Source organism: Narcine bancroftii, chromosome 13 (genome assembly GCF_036971445.1).
Source record: "Narcine bancroftii isolate sNarBan1 chromosome 13, sNarBan1.hap1, whole genome shotgun sequence".
Lineage (NCBI taxonomy): Eukaryota > Metazoa > Chordata > Chondrichthyes > Torpediniformes > Narcinidae > Narcine > Narcine bancroftii.
The window spans coordinates 16,890,074-16,915,880 of NC_091481.1; the positions used below are offsets into that span (position 1 = coordinate 16,890,074).

A 25,807-nucleotide genomic window follows, 5' to 3' on the forward strand; every position below is an offset into this window, starting at 1 on the left:
TATAATATGAATGTTTACTCTATGATACTGCTGCCAACACACTGAATTTCATGTCAATAAATTCTGATTCTGTTCTATGAAAAAAAGACAAAATATTGGGAGATCTCTCCACAACAGAAGAGAAAAAAAATGAAAGCAAAATCTAGGTGGTGGCAGGATGACCAATGTAGCATCATCAGAAGATAAGAGGCCAGCAAGATGAATTTTTCTCATAGAAGATTTTTAGCGCTGAGGAAATGTTTTACCCCTGAGGGCAATTGAAGAAGACGAACACAATTTAAAGTGGATTTGAGTGAAACACGCAAGTCTGCAGGCACCGTGATTGAAGTTATAACACAATGCTGGAGAAACTCAACAGATGAAACCGTGTACTTGATTCGGCAGAGATAAAGACCAACATTTTGTGCATGAGCCCTTAATGAAGAGTTTCTCCAGCATTGCATTTTTATTTAGAGTGGATTTGGAGAAGTATTTGAAAACAATGAATGTAACAACTTGTAGGGATAATGAGGTGAAGAGAGTGAAACATAAAAGACTGCAGATTGTATTAAGAACACAGAAATGCTGGAAGAAAACTGCAACCTGTGAGACCTGCTGAGTTCCTCCAACACAATGGAGTAAAGAGATCGGGGCAGTTTAAGAACTGCCAGTGATTCCGGCATTTCAGAACTATCCCGGCACTGTGGCTTCTGCACTGGAATTAAGGTTGGCCAATGGCACTTAATAAGAAAGAAGATGATTATTGCAACTTGTTTAATCTCTGTGATCATAATCCAAATGCTTGCCATCCACCATTTAATCAATTTCAGAAGTTAAAAGCCCGAAGGCCTCAGGAAATGGATGACATTGTGGTGTTTCGCTGCAGTAATAAAGCTCAACAACCGTTCCCCACGCCCTCGCCCCTGCCCCCCCCAACCCCGCAGTGAGAAGGGGAAAATCGGATTCTTTCTGCCTCTGACAAATTGAAACTACCTTTGATTACATTAGATTTTACATTTCATCACAGTTTTATTACAGTGATGCCCCACAACTCAAAAGGTGATTGGAAATGTGGAACTAATTTTCCAATGAAAGCAGCCGTCCCTTCTTTGAAGAATATTTTCAAAGTGTATTACACACTTCAGTGCACAACACAATGTGTGTCAAAACATTTTCACTGCATCACAAAAACGATATTAAATTGTCCTTACATGATGTTAAGATGGGGGAAAGAAAGAATATTTGTTTGGTCTTTTTTTGTCTCTTCAACAATAAGGTCAGATTTTAACTTCTTTTTCTTTTTATTCATACCTCAGAGGCTGGTGGATAAACTGCAGGCAGCGAGTCCGTTGAACAATCCTAGAAACCTTCACATTATTATTTTGATATATTTATTTTGTATCGATCTATATATATGCTGTTTGTGTGTAGGGTGTACCGTGTGTATGCCCTGTAGTCTGGAGATGTGCTGTTTTATTGGGTTGCATGTGAATATGTGGAACCAGATGACAATAAATTTGAATTTGAACTTGAAAAAGTGGACTCAGTAACTGGTGTATAATTTTGCAGACTTCTATTCTTCTTTTTTTTCTTCTTTCTTTGGCTTAGCTTCACGAACGAAGATTTATGGAGGGTTATGTCCACGTCTGCTGCAGGCTCGTTGGTGACTGACAAGTCCGATGCGGGACAGGCAGGCACGGTTGCAGCGGTTGCAAGGGAAAATTGGTTGGTTGGGGTTGGGTTTTTCCTCCTTTGTCTTTTGTCAGTGAGGTGGGCTCTGCGGTCTTCTTCAAAGGAGGTTGCTGCCCGCCGAACTGTGAGGCGCCAAGATCCACGGTTGGAGGTGATATCAGCCCACTGGCGGTGGTCAATGTGGCAGGCACCAAGAGATTTCATTAAGCAGTCCTTGTACCTCTTCTTTGGTGCACCTCTATCTTGGTGGCCAGTGGAGAGCTAGCTATATAACACGATCTTGGGAAGGCGATAGTCCTCCATTCTGGAGATGTGACCCACCCAGCGCAGTTGGGTCTTCAGCAGCGTGGATTCGATGCTTGCGGAATCTGCCAACTCGAGTACTTCGATGTTGGTGATTAAGTCATTCCAATGAATGTTGAGGATGGAGCGGAGACAGCACTGATGGAAGCATTCTAGGAGCCGTAGGTGATGCCGGTAGTGGACCCATGATTCGGAGCCAAACAGGAGCGTGGGTATGACAATGGCTCTGTACCTACATAGGAGAAGGTCTCTCCAATATAAAACCTACGACCCAAGGACCTCACTGCCACGTCCCAGCTTGCTTGGCCACGGCACACGAACCATGGGTGTAAAGGGTGGGGCCAGTACTGCACACACTGCACTCCACCTAAAAGCTCCTTTGCGCAGGCCTGAGGACAGGTCCGCGTCCTCCCCCTCAAAAGATGCACACAAACTCAAGACTTCTATTAAGACTTTATAAAAGGGATCTTTAAATAGAGTAAAACCCTATTTTCTGGAAATAATGCAATTGGCAGCCACAAACAACTGGCAAATTGTGCAAAATAAATAGGTAAAAAATACTCAACTTTAAAATTGGCAACACACAAAACTTTTAACCTTTATCTTCATTGTTCTATGAAAAGTCTTAAAGTAAGTGGTTGATTCTTAATAACAAAATATTTGCATAAAAGTTAACGTGGCTTAAAGTTATTTAATGTTGTTCAACAATATTCAATGTCTTAACGATGCTTAACCATGTTCAACATTCTTTATTAATCGTTTAGGATGCTTAACTTTCTTTAACGAAGCTTAAAGGTTGCTTCAACGTTGTTCAATTTTATTACACGTGTTTTAACGGTCAACAGAAATTGCCAATTCCTAACTGACCTCAGATCTCCAACTAACCAGAGGGGGAACCTATATTTAAACTCCTGCCCGCGCATGCTCCAATGGTCCATTGCTTGGGCTGAGCCCACCGCGCATGCGCCACCAAGCTCCTCACCTTCGCACATGCGCCTGCTGGCCCCCACGTGTGCAGTAATCAACATGGCCGTGCACAGCCTACTGACCTCCAGGATGCCACCGACACCTGTGGGTGCCTAATTTTGATTTAATTTAATTTCTATTCTTGAATGGAAACTAAACTCATTCCTCAAGGCCTTGAAATTCAAGGAGAGAATAAATATCTGCCTCCCACTGGTCAGATTTATGGCAGAGATTTGGGAATGAGTTGCCCAATGAATATATATACTGAGAAGCCTAAAGAAAGAAGGGCTGGAGCAACAATTTTAATGTTGAGTAGCAGGCCAAGTAGCATCTGTCTAACCTGAATCATAAGGCCTGTTTCTCTCTCCACGCTTGCTGCTGTCGTGCACGGGTCTCCCAGCATTTTCTGTTTTTATTTCAGATTTCAGCATCTGCAGTTTAAAAAAAATTTCATTTGTATTTTTACTGTGTTTTCTCATCACCCTAAAATAGAGAACACCAATAGATACTGTGAATAAAGATCTGGTAGGGTTGTCACAAGAATAGGGGTTTGTGACATGCTCACTGGAATATATCAAGAGTAATAGAATATATAAAATTTTAACCACATAACCTGGGCTTATCAATCAACATTTTCATACATGGAGTGAGGTCACTGGTCGCCTGGTCCTATGGTTACTGTTTAGAATCTAGTCTGATTAAAAAGATCAACTCAATAGTATGTGCGTATCGTTGATGGTTTTAGTTTACAACCTCCATACTTTCATTGTATGCCTCCCGTTCCTGCTGCATTTGAACTATGGGGATCTGTTCCTCCTTCCTCCTGCTCTGATTGCACAGGACAGCAATTTTTTTTTCAGAAGGTTTGCTTCCTGAGAAACAAACCTGCACACTGTGGTGAATCTATGCTGTCAGTCTCTTTCTGTGCTTAGCCTGCTTTACTGACATTGGACATGTATTATCTCTACCACTAAAGACACTGCCCCCACCAGCGTTGTCTCCGCTCCATTCTCAACATCCATTGGAGCGCTTACACCCCTAACGTCGAAGTACTCGAGATGGCAGAGGTCGACAGCATCGAGTCCACGCTGCTGAAGATCCAGCTGCGCTGGATGGGTCACGTCTCCAGAATGGAGGACCATCGCCTTCCCAAGATCGTGTTATATGGCGAGCTCTCCACTGGCCACCGTGACAGAGGGGCACCAAAGAAAAGGTACAAGGACTGCCTAAAGAAATCTCTTGGTGCCTGCCACATTGACCACCGCCAGTGGGCTGATAACGCCTCAAACCGTGCATCTTGGCGCCTCACAGTTTGGCGGGCAGCAACCTCCTTTGAAGAAGACCGCAGAGCCCACCTCACTGACAAAAGGCAAAGGAGGAAAAACCCAACACCCAACCCCAACCAACCAATTTTCCCTTGCAACCGCTGCAATCGTGTCTGCCTGTCCCGCATCGGACTTGTCAGCCACAAACGAGCCTGCAGCTGACGTGGACTTTTTACCCCCTCCATAAATCTTCGTCCGCGAAGCCAAGCCAAAGAAAAAAGACACTGCCCTTGGGTATAACTGTGTATGCACTCACTGTCTTTCATTATTGTACCTCTAGTTTCTGCTAATAAAAGCCATGATTCCTGGTTAACTACACAGCCTTCGTCTTCTTCATTAACCGGCACTTCACACATGTTGCACCACAAATGTGAGGAGCCCAGGGTTTGTCTTGGTCAGCAAATGTACAACCGAAGTAGAGCTCATAAGGCTCATGTAGTCATGCTGTGTCTTTGAGCCTTAAGTGTATACTTGCCACAAATGTAACAGAATGTATCACAGCTGTTGCAACATTGATGGGACATTTCTGGTGTATTGAATCTTCCTATTGTTAAGTACACTTATTATTGTACTGCCTGAAGAGCATGTGTTCAATCAATATCTATGTAAGGTACAGCATCTGTATATGTGAGCTGCTTTTATAGCCTGACTGTATCTATCCTGACGAAGCATGCCCAGACCTAAGACAACATCTACATAGCACCCACATTGAGTTCATGCCCAGGCATGCTTGGACTGACAAAAACAGCTTGCTTTATGGGAAGCTGACTTAAAATATGACAGGAAATATCTAAAAAAAAGTGCATTTTAAAGTGATTCAGGAAGCAAAATCTTCATTGACCAGTGTCGGTTATTACAACCATTATACTTGGGGCTGAAGGTCAAACCAGTCAGGAAAGTTTAAATAGCAAAAGGAACCATGCACCGAATGAGAGTGGGAGGCCCGGGCTTTTGTTTAAGAGGAAAGGGAGGTGAAGTGTGAATGACAGAAGGTGAATATGGGAGAACACCCAATAGAAAATAGTGCAGGACAATTTCTGAATGACGTAAATGTGAGCTGCAGAGATGGGAAGTGTACATCTTCTGAAATTGCTGAATTCAGCATTGAATATGAAAGGCCGAATGTGCCTGGACACTAAGTGTGGTCCTGTTCCTTGTTTTGGAGATGGCTAGAACAATGTGGGAGACCAGAAGCTCAGACTAGGTGTGGATTGGAGAACTATGCAGACAAGGAGGAGTTTGCATTATGCCTGTGGATGTTCTCTGCTGCATGCCATCCGATCAGACATTTCCCTTCTCCTCCTTCCCCAACCTCCCACGTCCTCTGCATCTTGAAACGTGTTTTACTTCTGAACTTCTACTGTTCTAACGAGAGATATTAAAACAAAACCAAACTTTTCTTTCTTTGTACAGGTAGTTTCTGACTTATGACCATAATGGGGACCTTGGGCTGCTGATGGGGAACGGGGACCTCGGGCTGCCACAGGGAATGGGGAACGGAGACCTTGGGCTACCGTGGGGAACGGGAACCTCAGTTTGTCCAGGGAACGGGGAATGGGGACCTCGGGCTGCCGATGGGGAATGGGGTCATCGGGCTGCCGCAGGTAACGGGAAATGCAGACCTTGGGCTGCCACGGGGAATGGGGACCTCAGGTCGCCAACGGGGAACGGGGACTTCGGGCTGCTGCGGGGAGCGGTGACTTCAGGCTGCCGCTGGGAGCAGGGACCACTGTGTACAGTACTTTTAATACAAAATACGTACTTGTACAGTAATTTTAATAAAGATTTTAAAAATATTTGGTTGTATGTGCAGGTGCTTGTTTAACTTCCATAGGTCGGAAGTCGAGGATACCTGTATCTGTAGCTCATAGCCTGCAAATAAATATCTTGTCCCAGGTTGAGATCTAAGCATGGTTTAAATAATTCTTGATCTTTCTGCATCTTCCAATGTGTTAGGGCAGAAAGAAAAGAAGGGATAAATGTCAAAAAGGCATATTATTTTGCTGAGCAGTGGTAAAAATTGCTTATTTATTCCAATAATGCTTGACATATGCCTTAGACTCATGGTGTCTGTGGACTTGTATCTCATCATTAGTCCTGCTAAAAATGACCACTGCAGAGATGTCAAGAATCGAGTAATATGATAGTTTTTTTTGGCACTGATGAAGATCATGTAGGAGCACTTAACTCCTGTGGATTACATTCTGTTGCATGCCATGTTTGGTAAATGTTAATAAATGTAATGCCAATAATACGAAGTCTACTTAAAATATGACCAGGAAATTAAATGTGAGCGTATTAATGCAAAGTCAGAATCTATGCTCCTTTCTCAATGGACAATAATGATATGAGAGTTTATAAGTACAATATAAAAATGCATCAGAATTCTTACTAGCTACAGCCACAAATGTACATATCAACAATAGTATAAATTACATGACCACAATATATCAAGGGGCAGAAAAAGAGATGATAAATGAGCACCTGATCCTGAGTTTCTGAGTCACTCACCCATTCACTCCTGAACTGAACGGGTCCCCTTATTCCTTCAAATCCATCGTCCCAACATCCACTATCTTTCCAAGCCTCTTCGCCATCCCTGGGTCGCTCTGCCAAAATCGAATGGAAGACGAGCTTCAAGTTCTCCGCTTCTTTTTGAATCCCTCTTTACCGCCTCTTCCCCCAGCCCTGTCATTCTCTCAAACACGCTCTAACTCAGTCCCCTTGATTATCCTCAAATCTAATCATTCCACAATTGGCAACCTCTGGTTGCCAAGGCTCAGGACTCTGAAATTCCCTCCCTCCATTTCCCTGCCATCCCTCCTTTCATTAAGATGAACATTAGACACTATCTCCAAGCATTTGGTCGCCTGATCTGATAACTTCTTCATGTGGCTGGAGTCAAATTTTGTTTGATAACACTCCTCTGAAGCATCGCAGCCCTGCTGCGCTATGTTAATTCTTGATGAAGGGGTTGGGCCCATAACGTTCCAGGGAAGATGCTTGTCCTATCAGCACATTGCTTGTTGCTTCAGATTCCAGTTTCTGCAGTGTCTCTCGTGTGTTTTAAATGTTGCCCTTAAATTTTCAATCTTACTACAGAAAAGAAAAGAAATAAAGCAGTAGGAAAATGGTCAGACCTGAAATTAAAATTGTGTCCCATGAGCCCATACCACCCAAGTACTCTAAATGATCTACAACCCCAGCATGTTTTGGAGGAAACTGGAGCACCCAGAGGACACCCATGGAGAAACGGGGAGAATGTACCAACTCCTTACAGACTGCGCTGGTTTCAAACCCGGATGGCGGGCGCTGTGAGAGCGTTGCACTAACTGCCATCTTATACAAAGAAGACTGTCCTTACTGATTGGTTTGTGTGAAAAGTGGTAATGACAGATTCTGCAGAAAGATTCTAAAGTAATGAATCAAATTAAGGTTGAGATGATAGTTATAGATCAAACTTTGCTTGTACAAAATGGGAAATTTGTCCTCTAATTTAGCGTAGTGAATCTCAAGTTTCAGCAATGATATCAGTGGATCACTCTCCCAGGCAAATGTAGTTGAGGTTATAATTTGTTTCTGGAAAAGCTGAAATAGGTTATTTAGAAGGTGCCCGAGATGTCACATGTTGCAGAGGGTTCATAGGGACTCCAGCAGGGCACAGGAATCGGGTTGTGCAATGGCAGATACCTCAAGCGATGCCTCCATTGATCCAAGTTCCTGTCTGAACTGAATTCTGTCACATTGTCTTTGGCTCTTCTGTCAATCTGTTCACCTCGTTGTTCCATGACGCACGAGTTATCTGTGACAAAACTATTTTAAATTCAAAATCAGAATATTTATTTGAAATAGTCAATTCTTAAACATTAAATTGCTTCAGTTGAATGATTAATTTTTTTTTTCCCCCTGATGTTTGAAGAGCACTTATTCAAGCAGAAGATCTCTGGTGATCACTTGGCTTATTTACTTATTTGGGACACATCACTTTCAGTATATTTTTCACAAAGAGCCATTTATCATTTTTATAAACTGGCAACATTGATTCTGCTTGGTTAAAGAAACGACAACTGAACGGATAAATTGGCCTGCTTTGTTACAATGGAAAAGACAATTGGGTGATTTAATAGAGTTGCCCAAATATAAGACAAGGATAAAAGAGAGAAGAAATTTGATCACTTCTCAGCTTGAGGCAGCTCTGCAACATTTCTGTTGGATTAAAAATAAGAAGCTTAGTACAGAACACATATTTTACAGAGGTTGTGAACTTGTGGAATAATCGCTGATAGTTCGTGACTGAGTCAACATTCGTGAAAGAGCTGCCACACGTGATTTTGGAACTGGAGCAGATCAATATAAAGGTCAACCTCCCTGCCACCTTCCATTCATTCGAGCACATGGAATTGGGCCAGCCGAAATCTAATGGGTATTAAAGCCTGTCATTTCCCATTCAGTCTTTAGAGTCATTGATAGAGCGTATCAAGGAAGCTGTCACATCCATCGGATTAACTGCTTCAAGTTTGATTTGTAGTCAGGGACAAAAGTACATGACTGCTGGTGAGGCAGGTTAGGAGATCGAGAGCGTCCTGGCCAACCGCATCACAGTGTGGCGACAGTTGCTGCAGTGAAATTAATCAGAGATCAATCCATAAGAGTGGCAGAAAGGATCAATGGAGTCTCCCTTCACCCCCTCCCCCATCGACGTGATCTACTGGGACCATTGCCTGAAGAGGGCGCACAAAATCAGTGAACCGGTGCGGACTCGAAAGGCCAACATGGCCTGTTTCCGCTCCGTAAATGGTTATATGGTTATAATACATACAGGTTAGGGCAACGAATTTCCACAAACAGAACCTGAGAGTGGATATTGGTTTGTTTCACTTAACTTAAATGGAGCTTGGCTGATTATGGAGCACTTTTTACATAACATTTCAAAATTACACATGTGACAGACCAATGCATTTAATTTAATTCTTGTTTATCTTGTAAGATTCTTGCTTATTTTTTTCCCAGGTTTGACGACCCTTGTGAGGCCTACTTCTAATGTTCTGAGGTTAAGCTCTCACATCTTTTCCTCAAAGGAATCTTTTGAGAAACCGAATGATGGGAAAGTAATGTTGCTTCCAGACACTGTTGAGAATGTGCAGGCAACGGCTGCACGCAATGAATGAAGCTGCTAGTGCGGCCCTGGCCCCAGTCTTCTGCTCACTGTGATGCTCCCAGGACAGGTTTGTCAGAGGCAGTGTTATGCCTGTTTCAGAATATACAGTCAGCTGCCCTCACAGAATAGCTTTCGGAGATGGTGAGGCCCCTTCTCCCAGACTCGCTGTGGGCCATTGAGTATTTCTGAATGCCTTTGAGCCTCGTAAATATTCAGTAATATTTGGGATAATGTTAAAAATAGAAACTCTGCTAAAAAATACAAATATTAGAGCTACTTTCTACATTCAAAACACAGTTACAGACCAAGACGCAACTGAAGAGTATTGAAACGAATATAAATAAATAGAAAGGAACGAGACATAAATCCCCAGCAGCCATTTGAATTGGGTCAGGTGGGCTTGCACCAGGTGTAGAGTTGGTCGACAGGCTTTCAAGCCTGGGAACTGGGAATTCTATGGAAGTCCCTGCTTCTGGCTTGCACATGCAGCAAGCCAGAAGATATTACCACTGCCTTAGGGCCATACTAACCCTGGGGAAGGCTGGATTAATGTAGTAGTGAAAGTAGCATATGCTATGGGCCCCAGATTTTCAAGGGGTCCCTGCATTTATGTGCTATGAATTATGAGAAACATTTTCATCTTTGTGCAGTGACTATGAGATACCACACTGATAGTCTGTGTTAATAACCCCGATTAAAGGTGTTAATTGGCTGAAATTGCTAATATTTTAGCCAATTATCACCTTTAATTGGAGTTATTACCACATTCTATGGGTGTTTTGTATCTCATAGCCACTGCACAACAGACTGATTAAAGGTGATAACTGGCTAAAATTGCTAACCTTAAAGAGGGGCAACACTGTACTTGCCTCACCACCTCGCACCTAGCCCCAGCTGCCCACCCCCGTCCATCCGCCCCCTACACCCCCCACGCTGGCTGTCCGCCCATGATCAAAACGGCATGCAGGCTCAGTGTCAGAAACTCTTGGGCAGGGTGGGGGGGTGGTGGTGGGTTGCTCAGTCACACTTCCCCCTCATTGACTATGAGCCAGCTGGAACTATTTAGGGTCCCTTTAAAATAAATGCTACAGGCCTTGCAATTCCTTAATCCGGTCCTGGCCCTGGGTAATTAATGCATTGAAAACCCTATGTCAGTGTTGCTGCCTTTTTCTTGTGTGGGACCCAGAACCCAGGCAGCATCTGTAATCCAAAGTGTATTCCTAAGAATATGTTCGAGTTCAAGTTTATTATCATCTGATTGTACATGCATCTCCAGAACATGGGGCAAGCAGAAAAATACAAAATACACAGTAAATAAAGATCACATAAATAATCAAAATAAATAGATATAAATATTTGGGATGATTGTCATGGTCACAGGATACTGTTCATCAGACTCACATCCTGTGGGAGAAGCTATTCCCCAGCTCGGCAGTCCTGATTTTGATCCTCCTGTACCTTCTTTATGGTAGTTGGTTGAAGACACTGTGCACTGAATAGAAAGGATGTTCTATAATTCCTTGAGCTCTATTTAGACAGCACTCCCAGTAAATGTTGTCAATAGAGGAAAGGGAGACCCCAGTGATCCTCTTGGCTGTTTTAGAGAACCTCTGGATAGACATTTGGTCTGATGCTTTGCAGTTACCACACCAAAGAATGATGCAGCCAGACAGGACTCTCAATTTTGTTCCTGTGGAAGGTTGTCAAGAAAGAGGCCAGGAGCCTTGCCCTCCTCAGCCTAGGAATTGTAAGCAATGTAGCACCATCCTGACCTAATGAAATAGTGTTGTGAGTCCAGGACAGGTCATCCCCTCTATGCACACCAAGGAACTTTGTGCTCTCCACGATGCAACTGTTGATGTGGAGTGGAGAATGGTCGACCTTCTGAAGTCCACATTCCTCTCCCTTGTCTTGTCCATGTTGAGACTCTGCATCACCACACTTCCACCTGTTAGTTCCATACCACGAGATCTGGGACCAGCAAGGAGTGATTCTGTTTACGGTTATGGTCTATTTCTCTCCCTCTCCTGTCCTCTTGATTTTAAGAAACAATAATGACAAATTGAATAAGTTCATACACATTTGAACACTTCTGAAAGCACCCATTTCTAAATCATCAATATGAAGTATTCAAAATCGCTCAAATGAAACATCCTGTTGCACCTGCAAGGTCAGGATGGAAACATCGTACCTGTGCCATAGTAATACCCACAGCCCCTCTTCCCATCTGCTTTCAAATTCTTTGACAACTAGATTTATCATTTCAATGTCAGATTAGTTCCTTTCTTCTTGGCTCCCAAAAGTGCATTCCATATTTGCATAATCTAAATATACAGTATTCGTTTTTCATTGTTTTCCTTGGGTTGACTTCAAATCGACATTCTCTGTTAATTGTGTGGAAGTAATATTTCCTCATTGATACCACCCCACCACCCAGGCCATGCCCTGTTCACTCTGCTACCGTCGGGAAAAGGTGCAGGAGCCTGAAGACAAGCACAAGGTCAGCTTCTTCCCCGCTGCCATCAGATTCCTGAATAATCAATGAACCAAAGACACTGCCTTACATTTTGCCCACTAGTTTTGTTATTTATTGCTGTACCACACATGGTATTTAATATCTCTGCTAATCTCGTATTTGGGAGAAGCATTTCTTAACATACCCTCCCGACAGCCAATAACTTCACTGTCGCCCACAGCAACAACTGTCTCTGCATCATGCACCATGTTTGCCTTGGAGTGTGCTCCATTGGTCATGAAGGCTAAGGATTCAGGCACACCACAAGCTGCTGGAGGGGGCGACATTGTGAGCTCCAAGAGGAATTGCAAATGCTTAACTTGGAAAGGTCTTTGGGCTGCGGATCGTGGGAAAGGAAGCGGTGAGTGGCAGGTAAGGCATTGCATGAGAAGGTAGTCAGAGACAACCTGGAAGGGGGGGGGGGGTAGATAGTCAGAATCTTTGTCACTGAGGTAAGGGAGTCAAAGGCTGGAGAGAAGAAAAATTTCAAAGTGATTTGAGAAGAAAGTTTTTAAAGCAGGTGGCAGTGGTAAAATGGAATAAGCCTCCAGAGGATCTAGTAGAGACACAGACAACTACAACATTTAAAAGGCATTTAGTATTTACTTGCATATAGGAAGTGAGTAGGGGTTACGCCCCTGATGTGGGCAAATGAGATTAATTATCATAGGCAGGCATTAGAGGTTGCACGAAAGGGCCTGTTTCTTTGCTACAAAACTCAATGATTCTATCTCTGTAGATGGAAACCTAGAGCAAGGTATCACTTGTTTATTTTGTTGCTTATATAACATTAATTAGTGAAGGAAAATATAGCTCCATCTTTCGCTAACAAAGAGCACAATAAAGTTATAAAGAGAATTTATCTCAGTAAAAATCCTGATCATTTGGTTGAATGCATTTGAGAAGTAGGAAGGGACCCAGGGTTACAACTGATGTGCAACAGCCAGTATACTGTCTGAACAATGGCGTGCGCTGTAATAATTGCCACTTCCTTGTTTTCAACCACCACTGCAGTTCATGTCGCCACATCAGAGGGAAAAGATACACTAACTCCTTCAATCCACTTCTTGCTCTCACCTTTTGTCCCTGATATCAGGAAAGGACATCAAGTTCAAGTTTATTATCATCTGACTGCAATATACAACCAGACAAAACAGCGTTTCTCTGGTTCACGGTGCGCACATTCAAGATTCAAGATTCCTTTATTTTGGATCAAAAGAGCTAGGATGACTTAGTTGGGCCAAAAGAACTTGTTTTGTGTTATAAAATGATATGGAAAGGTCACAAGATCAGGACTTGGGCAACCTGGCAAAGGATCGAGTGGATATTAGTTGAAGCTGAGCATATAAGCAGAGATACTGTATATTTTGGTGGATAAGGCAACCCTTGAAGCACCCAAAAAACACCCCAAAAAAAGGAGCCATCTTATAAGCCAGATACAAAAACAGGTGACCTTAAAATTCTGGCCGTAAAAGTCGACTGGTCCTGACTACCTCCCCACTGCCACTGCTGCTGGTCCCGACACCTCCCCACCACCACCAACCACCTCTCACCACCACCGCCGGTCCCGACACCTCCCCACCGCCGGTCCCGACACCTCCCCACAACCACCACCACCTCCCACCACCGCTGCTGGTCTCGACACCTCCCCACCACCACCAACCACCTCTCACCACCACCGCTGGTCCCAACACTTCCCCACCACCACTACCACTGCCTCCTCTCACCACCACCGCCGGTCCCAACACCTCCCCACCACCACCACTTTCCACCACTGCCACCGGTCCAACACCTCCCACCGCTGCCATTTGTTCTGACACTATTATCAGAAAGGAAATCAATTGTTTGTTTTCTGAGATTATGCTAAAAATATATTCAAGATTGAAAATTCATTTATTGTCATGTAAAAGAGCAGAACATGTAATATTACATGAAACTGCATTCTGCTGCCATGAGGCAAAGAGTCACTGCTAATGTTATCCAGCATCCCTTACTGTAAGAGAGAAAGAGAAGCAATAGATAAACATAATACACAGCACATAATAATCACATATATACAGAAAAACGATGACTGCGTATTTTTCAGAATCCAGGCAAGAAGGTGGGTGTGACTACTAAGAAGTCCACTGGGCCTTCTTTTTGATTTTGAAAGACGGGCATATGAGTGATTCACTCACAGACCAGACCAGATGAGGACATTGTTGAAGTTGGATGCATTTTTTTTTGCCAGCATTGTTAATGAGTGCTTGTGTTGTTCCAAATTCCAGATTACTCACTAGATTTATATTCTGCAGCTGCTATGGTGGGGTTTGATCTCAGGATTATGATCGCAGGCTTTGATATGCTTGTGAGCATATAAACCAAAGCAAAATTTTGCACATTGTGGAAATCTGAACATAAAACCAGATTTCCTGGTTTGCAACGCACAAAAGTGCTGGAGAAACTCAGTGGGTTATGCAGCATCTATAGGAAGTAAAGGAGAACTAACGATGGCGAAGGGCTTAGGCCCAAAACGTTGGTTCCCCTTCACTTCCCATAGATGCTGCGTGACCTGCGGAGTTTCTCCAGCACTTCTGTGTGTTGCGCTACAATCCATCAGGAGTTCCTGTTTAACTGTTTACCAGACTTAACTGCCAGTCTGTCAACAATGCAAAGAAACAAACAGCTTGATCTTTCAAGTCATTACAAATAGATAAATGGTAAATATCAGAATTTTTCTTGAATCTTCCATGTCAAAATATTTGAAGGAGTTTGTGTAATTTCAGTATATTTGTTAACAAATGCAGTGCCATTACAGGCTAGCATTGTCTTTGAGATAATTGACTGGGGAATTAGCATGAGGCAAGATAGCAATGTCACTACAATGTCTTATATATGTTTCTCACATATAAATATCAATATTTTTCCCTCGTCAATTTTCTCACTTACCTTCCAGAGTGGCTGTTCACACAGAATGCCCTGTGTACGTTTAATACCATGTGCTTAGACTAACTACCACCTTGCGGTACTTTTGTAGGCTGGATGTGGGTTGACGTCACCCGTTACGTCGTATTCATTCGCCGATTGTTGCGGACTGTCTGCAGTTCTGATTAGACTGCAGGCAGCCCGCAGTAATGCCTAGGGGTGCCTCAGGTAATATTTTGCCACGAGAATGAGTCACTCATTTGTGTTCCGGGAATTTGGAAGTAATCTCCTGGATCACAGCAGCTGTGTAAAAAACATGCTCCCATTTACTCATGACAAAACGTCCTGTCTCAGAGGCCCCTCTGAGTGCCAATGGATTAGGGATTCACATGAACCTGTGAGGATGATAGTTTTTTCAGCTCCAATCATTTCCCCACTTTTTCATTTACAAATTTTTTTATAAAAATTCAGCAACTGTGAGGAGAAATGAACAGCAGATGTTCTGGGTCATCTTTATCTGGACTGCAGATCCTAACCTCAGCAGTCTCCTGTGTCATGTTCAGAATCTGGTGCTCAACTTCAGTTGAATGTTTCTAGAGCAGTGGTTCTCAACCTTTTTCTTTCCACTTACATCCCGGTTTAAGTAATCCCTCTGCCATCGATGCTCTGTGATTAGTAAGGGATTGCTTAAGGTGGGATGTGAGTGGGAAGGTTAAGAATCACTGCTCTAGACCCAATTGTTACTGAAGTATTTTGCTTGAGAAAAATTGTTATTGGCCTATTTCCTTTGGAGTTATGAAACCGTGCACATAACGAGTTAATGAGGTACGATTAAAACTTTTTCTTTCCACCCACATCCTAGCTTAAGCAATCCCTTAATAATCAGAGCACCTATGGCTTAGGGAATACTTAAAGTGGGATGTGAGAGGAAAGGAAAAGGTTGAGAACCAAACCACTGGTTTAGTGTTTTTGATGCTGAGGATGTCAGCCAGCGACAGTAGGGTTTGCTTTGTCTGGAGGTAAATTTGGTGGATTGCAAAGAGACAACACACACTCAGATATCACCTGTGCGCCACAGGTCTGGTAAGAGTGAAGTGCTCTGGTGACTTTGGTTCTGAAGCAGTGCTGCAGGGCGGGCAACTATTTCATAGCTCCAGCAACCGAGGTTCGATGCTCACCTGCAATGGTGTTGACGTCAGGGACAATGCAGCTTCTCCCACCACTGTGTAGTTTTTCCCAGCTTTTCTGGATTCATTCCACACATTAAACTGTTCTGTTTGTCCAGTAACTTACCCTTGATCTAGATGACTGGTGATGGACTCAAAGTCTACAAGGGAAGTAAGTGAGGAATGGGACTGAATAGAATGGTTTGAAGCCTTGCATTGATTCAATGATCAAATGGCCTCCATCAACATCGTAAGTAAATAGGAGTGGAGGTGAGACAGATGATAAGCACCGTAATCATCAAATTTTGTGGACCAATTTTTAGGGTAAAATTTAGGGAGTTGACTATTCCACACATACTACATTTGATTGTGGTAAGTATCTACATCATTCAAGGCATTGGGAGCTCGGATGGAAGGACCAAGCAGCTGCGACTGGATGGTAAGTCTGTGTTTGGGGTGTTAGGAGCTCGAATGGGTGGGCGAGCAGCCGGGACCAGATGGTAAGTCTACGTTCGAGGCATTAGGAGCTTGGATGGGCAGGCGAGCAGCTGGGGACAAAAGCAGAGGGTTGACCTACACGGGATATATGGAAAATACCAGATTTTTGGGCCTAAAATAGGGGGGGTCAACTTTACACGGGATTGACTATTACACGGGTATATAAGATAAATTATCCCAATTCAATGGGCAGCTTGTTAGAGATGAGGCATAATTCTGGGGTAAGAAGATTGGAAAGAGTATTGGGGAGTGATGATGTAGTCCTGCTCCACTCCAGGCTAGACTGAGGTTGGTTCTGCTCCGAAACCGCTTGTTATGGCCGTACAACAGATGTAGAGTGAAGAAGAATTTGTATGGGTAGGGAAATCTGAGAAGGACTCTCCACTGTCCCCCCTTGACTGTAGTGTCAAATTCATCCTCTTGAGCAATTTCATTTATTTTTAATGCTTACCAGAGACATAAGATAGGACCGTGACATAATCTGGGCAGAAGCTACACTGAGAATACTGACAGCTCCATCTTTCTCAGTACTCATTTATCACACATTAGATGCTGAAACCCTGATACAGAGCTCAAATGCCTCCCAATCCAGAGATGAAGTTTCCACAAGGTCCATCAAGGATACCAACAGTGAACTACATACCTGTCTGGGAAAACTGAAGGAAGGGAGTAGGTTTCGTTATATGCAGTACTTGTACTGTACTTTCTCTGTAATCTTTCTTCTTTGGCTTGGCTTCGCGGACGAAGATTTATGGAGGGGGTAAAAAGTCCACGTCAGCTGCAGGCTGTAATCAGTTCATTTGTAACACACCAGCATGTGTTAAAGGGCGTAAAATTTAAACAAGCAAAAAATGAAGGTCTGCCTGCATTTCTTCCTTATGATAGAATGTGAAATCTCTCTAATCCAGCTGTTATTCATCTGCTCTGAGATGTCCTTGCGTTTTGCTTGATTGTAGTAAATTGGGGATTTTCTTGATTCACTTTTATTTGATTGTTTTCCTCTGGAGTCTTGTTACATTTTACGGCATGAAAGATGCCAGATGAAGTTGTTGGAAGTGTCTGTGTGATGCAAGAGTTTTTGCAAGACCATTGTGTGTCACTTCTATTAGCTAACTTTTCCAACAATCTGTGTAAGTATTGTTATCAAAAATAATCTCCGAGGCTAAAACGTCAGTGACAGAAAAAAAAGCTGAATAAAAGGAAATGGACAACATAACATTAACTCCTAAGAACAATACACAATCATGGCAACATCTCAACTGGGATTTCCGATCATTAATCCCTTCGTTTATCACTTGTGCTGCTATAGAATTTCTGAATTCATCAATGTCTGACAATAACTGAATGTACATGAGTATTTCCACTTTTGCTCATGAGGGTGGTCAGATTAACAAAGCAGACATTAACAGTTTGGCAATTAGAAGTTTATCATGAGTACTTTATGTAGCTATTACCTATTTTAATTTTTACAATGGTACAGGATGTCACCGTTTGTTTGTGTTCTCAAGAAGCCCAGGGTGTATGCACAATTCAAATACTTCTTAAACAATCCCTCGAGGTCAAGAATGGCTGGCTTCTACTACAAGGAGCGATTGTTAAATCTGTACTGAAAAGGATGCCTTCCAATTTACATCCAGCCCTTTGTATTGAAGTGTCGGACTGAGCAATTAACAGAGGGGTTATTACACAGAGAGAAATCACAGTAAACTTTGCCATAGTAGGGATGGGCTGTTTAAGAAGGTCATGTGGCTGGCACAAGGAGGGTTGAGGGGTCTTCACTGGGCTGTAAATTTCTATGCTCCCATGGGCTGCTGATGGGGGTTGGCGAGTAGATTGAAATGTTACAGGTGGCAAATGACCTCTGTTTGCTCTATCTTTGAGACAGGAGGTACTCAGTACCTTCATGGATGCTCTTTCTAAGTTTGAAACATCCATGGACCAGGAATTGTCATCAGTCTGTGCGACCAGAATAGTGCAAGAGGTAGATGTGAGAGTAGATGGTGTTATTGTCGTACTGAGCCACACAGTTGTAGGTGTAAAGTGAGTGGAGTAGGGGACTAAGAACACAGCTCTGTGGTGCTCCGGTACTGATGGAGAGTGTGGAGGAGAAGTTCTTACTTATCCTCACTGATTGTGGTCTGGAGGTGAGGAAATCCACGATACAATTACACACTGGGGTGTTGAACCCCAGGACTTGGAGTTTGCTGATCAGTTTTATGGGTATGATGGTGTTAAATGCTGAACTGTAGTTGATAAAGAGCATCCTGATGTATGCATCTTTACTGTCCAGGTGTTCCAGGGCTTTGTGTAGAGCCAGTGAGATGAGATCTGCCATAGACCTGTTGCTACCATAGGCTAAATGGAACGTATCCATGTCGCCGCTCAGACAGGAGCTAATATGCTTCAACATCAGCCTTTCAAAACACTTCATCACTGTTGATGTAAATGCCACTGGTCGATAGTCATTAAGGCAGGTCACCACACTCTTCTTGGGCACTGACTGGTATGATTGATGCCTGTTTGAAACACCCTGCTGGAATGAGATATTGAAGATATCTGTGAATACATTGGTAAGTTGGTCAGCACAGAGCTTTAATACTCAGCCAGGTACTCCGTCTGGGCCAGATGCTTTCCTCGGATTCTGACTCGTCACCAGAACCTTCATCAATTCAGGTCCTGATACCTGGTTCCCAGAACCAATCACCAGCCACTGCAGCCTGATGTGAGGCCTCAACCTCTGAGCTTCTGAGCTGGAGCTTGGTCTGCTGTTGGTTCCTTCCCCGTGGAGTTCTCTCCTATGCTTCCCCTTCACAGCAGTGTGGCTGGTGTGGGGTTTATTCCCCGACTCTGGCGCTCTGCGCTGATCTGCTGCTTTCCTGGAGCCTGGAATTCTCGATGTTTGGGCTCCCAAACATGGGTTTAATGGCATGGATAGGGTAGTGGTTAGGGAAACACTATTCCAGTGCTAGCAGTGCTTTCTCCCTGTGACTGTGTGGGTTTCCTCCGGGTACTCCAGTTTCCTCCCATGTTCCAAAGACAGGTTTAGTAGGGTCACACGGTTGTAAATGGACTGAATGGGCTCGTGGGTCCGAAGTACCTGTTACTGGGCTGTATCTCTAAATTAAAATGAAATGAAATTTTACAAATTCTAAAAGAAGACAGTTAATATAATAAACTATTTCAGAACATTGTTCTATGATGTTAAAATTTGTTTTAATATTTTCAGATAAATCAACATATCAAGAACTTGAACTTCATCCATTCTACTAAGGTATGCAAAGTGCCGGAGCTGTTCCTCTTGGGGGATATTGGAGAAGTGCAGTTTAGACTGATTAAATCCCAAATTTTGTTTGTGAAAGTCACTTTGGCAGGAGCCAGGAAGTGAATATTGTTTTTGTGGAAGTCCGACTCCCAACCTAATATCACATGATGGAATATGGAAATGCAGAATTGCATTCCCCTGGAGAAAATCACATATATATAACATGGCACAGTTGGTAGAGTGTGGCAACTCTACCAATCTATCTGGTACTCAGATAGATTGAATTCCCTCCCCCCCTTTGAAACAGGGATAAAATTTAAATTATTCCAATACGGCCAGAGGTGTGATTACAGCTAAAGGTCGGTGCAGACGAAGCACATGCCCTTTTCTTTTCAGGTCCTTAGTTTTCTTTTGCTTTTGCGCTTCTTTCTTTTCTTTTTAGTGTTTTCTTTGAATGATGTGGCCATCATTTATTTTCATTACAGGTCTTGATAGGGGCCGTGTGCCCCGTGATGAATGGGATAACCCTAACGTTTGCTGTTGTGGGGGGAGGGGTTTGGGACAAATACAGACTTTGTGTATGCATATGTACATGAATGGCTTTGTTTATAGGATGTTGTAAGTCTGTGAAAATGAAAATAAAATATTCAAAAAGAAAATATGCAAAGTGCTCAATGCAGGCTGTCTAAAATCATCAACCATTTTGCTCCATAGCACATTTTGAAAAGCTGTTCAGATTCAAGCTGCTTCCTCAACAAAAATACACTCTTTTTGAGCTCATCAGCATTGCAAATGTGTTTCACAAAGTATATTATCAACTTCTATAAATTCACGGAGGTTGATGTGCTGGTGAATCAAGGTCGCAGCTCATTCTTTCATTCAATCTATCCATTTGTGGAATCATTGCAAAGTCTGTAAGGACTGTTATGTAGTATGTTTCACAACCTCAGGACACCCTGATACACTTCAGTGGCCATATTAAAGCGCAGTCACTGTTGCAATTCAGGAAATGATGCAGATGGTTTGCAAAGTTAGCACAGACGTGGTAAATGCTCTCTCGCACCAGCGAGTATCCGGAGCGACTGTGACAAAGGCTTCAAAACAGGAAGACTGTGAGTGGTTACAGCCTTGAGAAGGCAAGGTGGCTTAATTATTCCTCCCTCTGAGTGCCCTTTTCCCAGTTGCAAAACTGGGGAGAAAAAGAAAAGATTTATATTTCTATAGCACCTTTCAGTGTCTCAGGCCATCTCAAAGGACGTTCGCAGGCCTCTACCACTGGAAACTTCACTCCCTTTATGTCAATTTAGGATCCCTCATGTTTCTCTTGACAGCGAGGAGAGTTACACCTGAATGGAACTGTTTGAATATAGTCAGAGTTGTGGTGAATGAGCATTATTCGGACCGGGAAGAACTTGCTGGTGTTTCAAAAACAACCGAATCAGGGAGGCAGGATGGGGTGGATAGTTCAGGTTCACACCAAACATGATCAATTTATTCAGAAAACATTGTCCAGCAAGCAGAATTTATGAGCAAAATGATATTAGCTTTACCCAATGAAACAAGGGTATTCTCTCCAGAAAAATAAACCCTGTAATCAGCTTTTTTCTGTGCTACGGGTCAAAGGTGTAAAATTTAGAGAAGGCAAAAAATGGAGATCTCCCCTCGTGTTTTTTATTTGCATAAACAGCAGCTATAAATGTTTATCTCTCCACTTATTTAAAAAAAAATCTTTTGTTTCGCTCATGTGGTAATTTATTTACCTGTGAAGAAGCAGCAAGAATTTCAGGGTTTTTTTTTTGCACAGAGTTCCTATAACTATAAGAATAATTTCACATAATTATTGGCATCATTAATTGCTTATCTGCAAATGATGTGTAGCAAATTTATCGATTAATTTACCACTAGCCAGTTTGACAAGATAATTTTGTTCTGCTTGGGATAACCTGATGTATATGTGTGGCTGATTAATGACCTGGACCTGAGTGTGCAGTGCAAAGTTTGGCGATAATGGACAGTGAGGAAGAGGACACAGGCTTCAGGTGGCCAAGGGGATTTTGGGGAAATGGGCAAATGAAATTAGTATCAGGCTAATCAGGTTTGGGAATTTTGTCAGGAAGAATGAGTAGATGAACTAGTACAGTTTTTGAAGGGGCTCTGTGAACAGAGATTTGCTTTTCAAGCACACAGTTGTGAGTGAGTCTGGGCAGTACAGAAGGTGAGATTTTTACAAATCATCTGGAGAACAACTGTTAGGCCCCATCTGGAGTAACATGGCCATTTCTGGGTGAGCCACACGAGGAGGACGAATGGAGGGAAGGCACATAAGAGCTTTACCGGAATAAGTCCACGATTAGACTAGAAAAACAGGCGTGTTCCTCCAGAGAAGGGGAGAAATTGAACAGAAGTACTCAATATTATGAAAGGGTTTGAAAGCAAAGTGTTTCCAGTGGCTGAAGTGTCAGGAAACAGATTTAAAATCAACTGGCTTAAGGAAAATAAAACCATGACCGAGAATACATTGTTTGACATGGCTGGCCAAAGGAGAACCAAGAAGTTCTTTCAGAGGAAACAGGAGCAATAGTTGAAGGTGGTAAAATATTCAGGGCTATGGGGACAGAGAAATGAGGCTAAATGAAGAAAGGATCAATCAGCAAGAATGGGAAGAAGGACAGTTCCATCCCTGCACCAGTATATGAAAATTCGGTCATATATCTGGATTGGAATATCCTTCGAGAAGCATTGATCTGCGATCCACTAGGTTCATTTGTATTTGACCTGGATACCATCTACTCAGTTGTAAGTTAAAGACTAACATTATTCTTTAGCATTTGAAAAATAAAATTTAAGAATTAAATAACAGTATCCTGTAACCGAGTAAATAACACAAACATATTTATTTTAAATGATATATAGTAAAGCCCCAGTATCTGGGCTTCTATGGTGATTGGTAGATGCCAGATAAGCGAATTTTCTGGTTGCTCGAGATTGCGTGTTGTGAACCAATTTTAAACTCCTGTATTTTTTTTATCTATTTATTTTCCGTGGGTTTTTTTTGCCAGTTGCTTGAGGGCTGCTAGCTGTTTGAATAACAGGGATTTTACTGAATTGACATGTATTGGTCATTATTATGTGCTGTATATGGTGTGTGCAAGCATGAGCACCATGGACTGGAGAGATATATGTACAGTCAGATGATAACAAACTTGAATTTAAAAGAACAAAGGATGCTGGGAGCTGCAAATCGCATTCCTAAATCATGTACCTCATCCAAGCGGAGTCGTACAGCGCCATCTGCTGGGACAATAGACTACAGCAGATTTAGGCACCACAATGTACTCAGCCTGCATCTGTGATCAATATTTCAAGATCCCATTTAATGTCATGGTCACAAAATACACAACTATCTTTTTCCTTGTTTGCCATGTAAAAGGCACAAATGGATTTTCCATTAGCCCAGCACCACTATGAAGACAAGAAAGAGGAGCAAAAGGGGGGTCTGTTCAGAGACATCAAGCATCTGTGTATCCACACTGCCTCCTCTGATCCTGATCACTCCTGTATCCCTGTAACCTCCTTAGTCATTTGGCCTCCTGTCTTGTCCCTCTGTGAACCTGTTCCAGGCATCCAAGTCACTCTCCTCACCCCCTGGTTCCAAATCCCTGGTGCGATGAGGAAGCTATCATCACCTGACCCCACTTTGAGTGCCCTTCTCAAATTCCAGATTTATTGTCAGAGTATGTACATGACATCACATATAACCCTGAGATTCTTTTCCTGCGGGCGAGGCAGAATTACCATTAATTGGTAGTGCAAAAATAACTGTACACATGTAGACATGTAAACAAAGAACTGTAAATGGATAATGAATGCAAATAAATTGACTGTGCAATGCAGAGAGAATTTTTTAAGAAATCAATAAAATGCACAAGGTCCTTAAATGAGTCCCTGATTGAGTTTGTTGTTGAGGAGTCCGATGGTGGAGGGGGAGCAGCTGTTCCTGAACCCAGTGGTGCGAGTCTTAAGGCACCTATACCTCTTTCCTGATGGTACCAGCAAGAACAGAGCATGTGCCAGGTGGTGTGAATCATTGATGATTACTGCTGCTCTCCAACAGCAGCGTTCTCTGTAGATGTTCTTGATAGTGGGGAGGGTTTTGCCTGTGATGTTCTGGGCTGTGTCCACCACTTTTTGCAGGGTTTTATGCTCAAGGGTATTGGTGTCCCCATACTTGTCCGTGAGGCAGCCAGTCAGCACACTTTCCACCACACATCTGTAGAAATTTGCCAAGGTTTCGGGTGTCATACCAAACCTCCGCAAACTCCTGAGGAAGTAGAGGTGCTGACGTGCTTTCTTCACGATGCCCTTCGTGTGTTCAGTCCAGGAAAAATCCTCTGAGATAGTGACTTCCAACAACTTAAATTTGCTCACCCTCTCCACCTCTGATACCCCAGTGATCACTGGATTGTAAACTTCTGACTTTTCCTTCCTGAAGTTAACAATCAGCTCCTTAGTTTTGGTGCACCATTCAGCCAAGTTTTCAATCTCCCTCCTGGAGGCTGACTCATCCCCTTTCTTTATACGTGATATAAGCAAATTTGTAGATGGTGTTATTGTCATACTAAGCCACACAGTTGTAGGTGTAAAGTGAGTGGAGCAGGGGACTAAGAACACAGCTCTGTGGTGCTTCGGTACTGATGGAGATTGTGGAGAAGTTCTTACTTATCCTCACTGATTGTGGTCTGGTGGTGAGGAAATCCACGATCCAATTACATACTGTGGTGTTGAGCCCCAGGACTTGGAGTTTGCTGATCAGTTTTGAGGGGATGATGGTGTTAATTGCTGAACTGTAGTTGATAAAGAGCATCCTGATGTATGCATCTTTACTGTCCAGGTGTTCCAGGGCTTTGCGTAGAGCCAGTAAGATGAGATCTGCCACAGACCTGTTGCTACAATAGGCTAAATGGAATGTATCCATGTCACCACTCAGACAGGAGCTGAAACGCTTCAACATCAGCCTTTCAAAACACTTCATCACTGTTGATGTTAGTGCCACTGGTCGATAGTCATTAAGGCAGGTCACCACACTCTTCTTGGGCATTGGTATTATTGATGCCTGTTTGAAACACCCTGCTGGAATGAGATATTGAAGATATCTGTGAATACATTGATAAGTTGGTCAGCACAGAGTTTTAATACTCAGCCAGGTACTCCGTCTGGGCCAGATGCTTTCCTCGGATTCTGACTCGTCACCAGAACCTTCTTCAATTCAGGTCCTGATACCTGGTTCCCAGAACCGATCACCAGCCATTGCAGCCTGATGTGAGGCCTCAGCCTGAGCTGGAGGTTGGTTTGCTGTCGGTTCCTTCCCTGTGGAGTTCTCTCCTATGCTTCCCCTTCACAGCAGTGTGGCTGGTGTGGGGTTTATTCCCCTACTCTGGCGCTCTGCTGCTTTCCTGGAGCCTGCAACTCTCGATGTTTGGGCTCCAAAACTTGGGTTTAATGGCATGGATAGGGTAGTGGTTAGGGAAACACTATTCCAGTGCTAGCAACCTGGGTTCAAATCCGACGCTATGCTTTCTCCCTGTGACTGTGTGGATTTCCTCCGGGTACTCCAGTTTCCTCCCATGTTCCAAAGACAGGTTTAGTAGGGTCACACGGGTGTAAATGGACTGAATAGGCTCGTGGGTCCAAAGTACCTGTTACTGGGCTGAGCTTGGATTATATTTGATAAATACATATTTCAATTTTAATATTATGGAGTTAAGCTAAATAAATCATCATCTTCCAATTATTTGCTTGCCTAGAAAGTATGTTTAGAGTATTAGCTTCGCTATTAATTTAACAAATACAATTCACATCTATTGATCCAAAGGTTCAATTCTCACTGAGGTCTCAGAGAAATAAATATAAGTAATTAAAAAAAGACTCATTTCAGTCATAGTATCTGGGAAACGGCTGGATTGTTCTAAAAACACGTCTGATTTGCTAATAGCCTTCAGGAAAAGAAATCCATCTCTTCAACTGGACTGACTTCATCTG

General features: G+C 42.9%; 1 protein-coding gene across 1 annotated transcript in view; it reads right to left on the minus strand.

Moving 5' to 3' along the window:
* Window positions 1-25,807, minus strand: part of saysd1 (SAYSVFN motif domain containing 1) — an 84,578-nt gene that overhangs the window by 39,353 nt on the left and 19,418 nt on the right. The window contains exon 4 of the mRNA XM_069909237.1: window positions 3,281-3,371. Coding sequence (XP_069765338.1) covers window positions 3,281-3,371 — 91 coding nt within the window. The remainder of the gene's footprint in view (window positions 1-3,280; window positions 3,372-25,807) is intronic.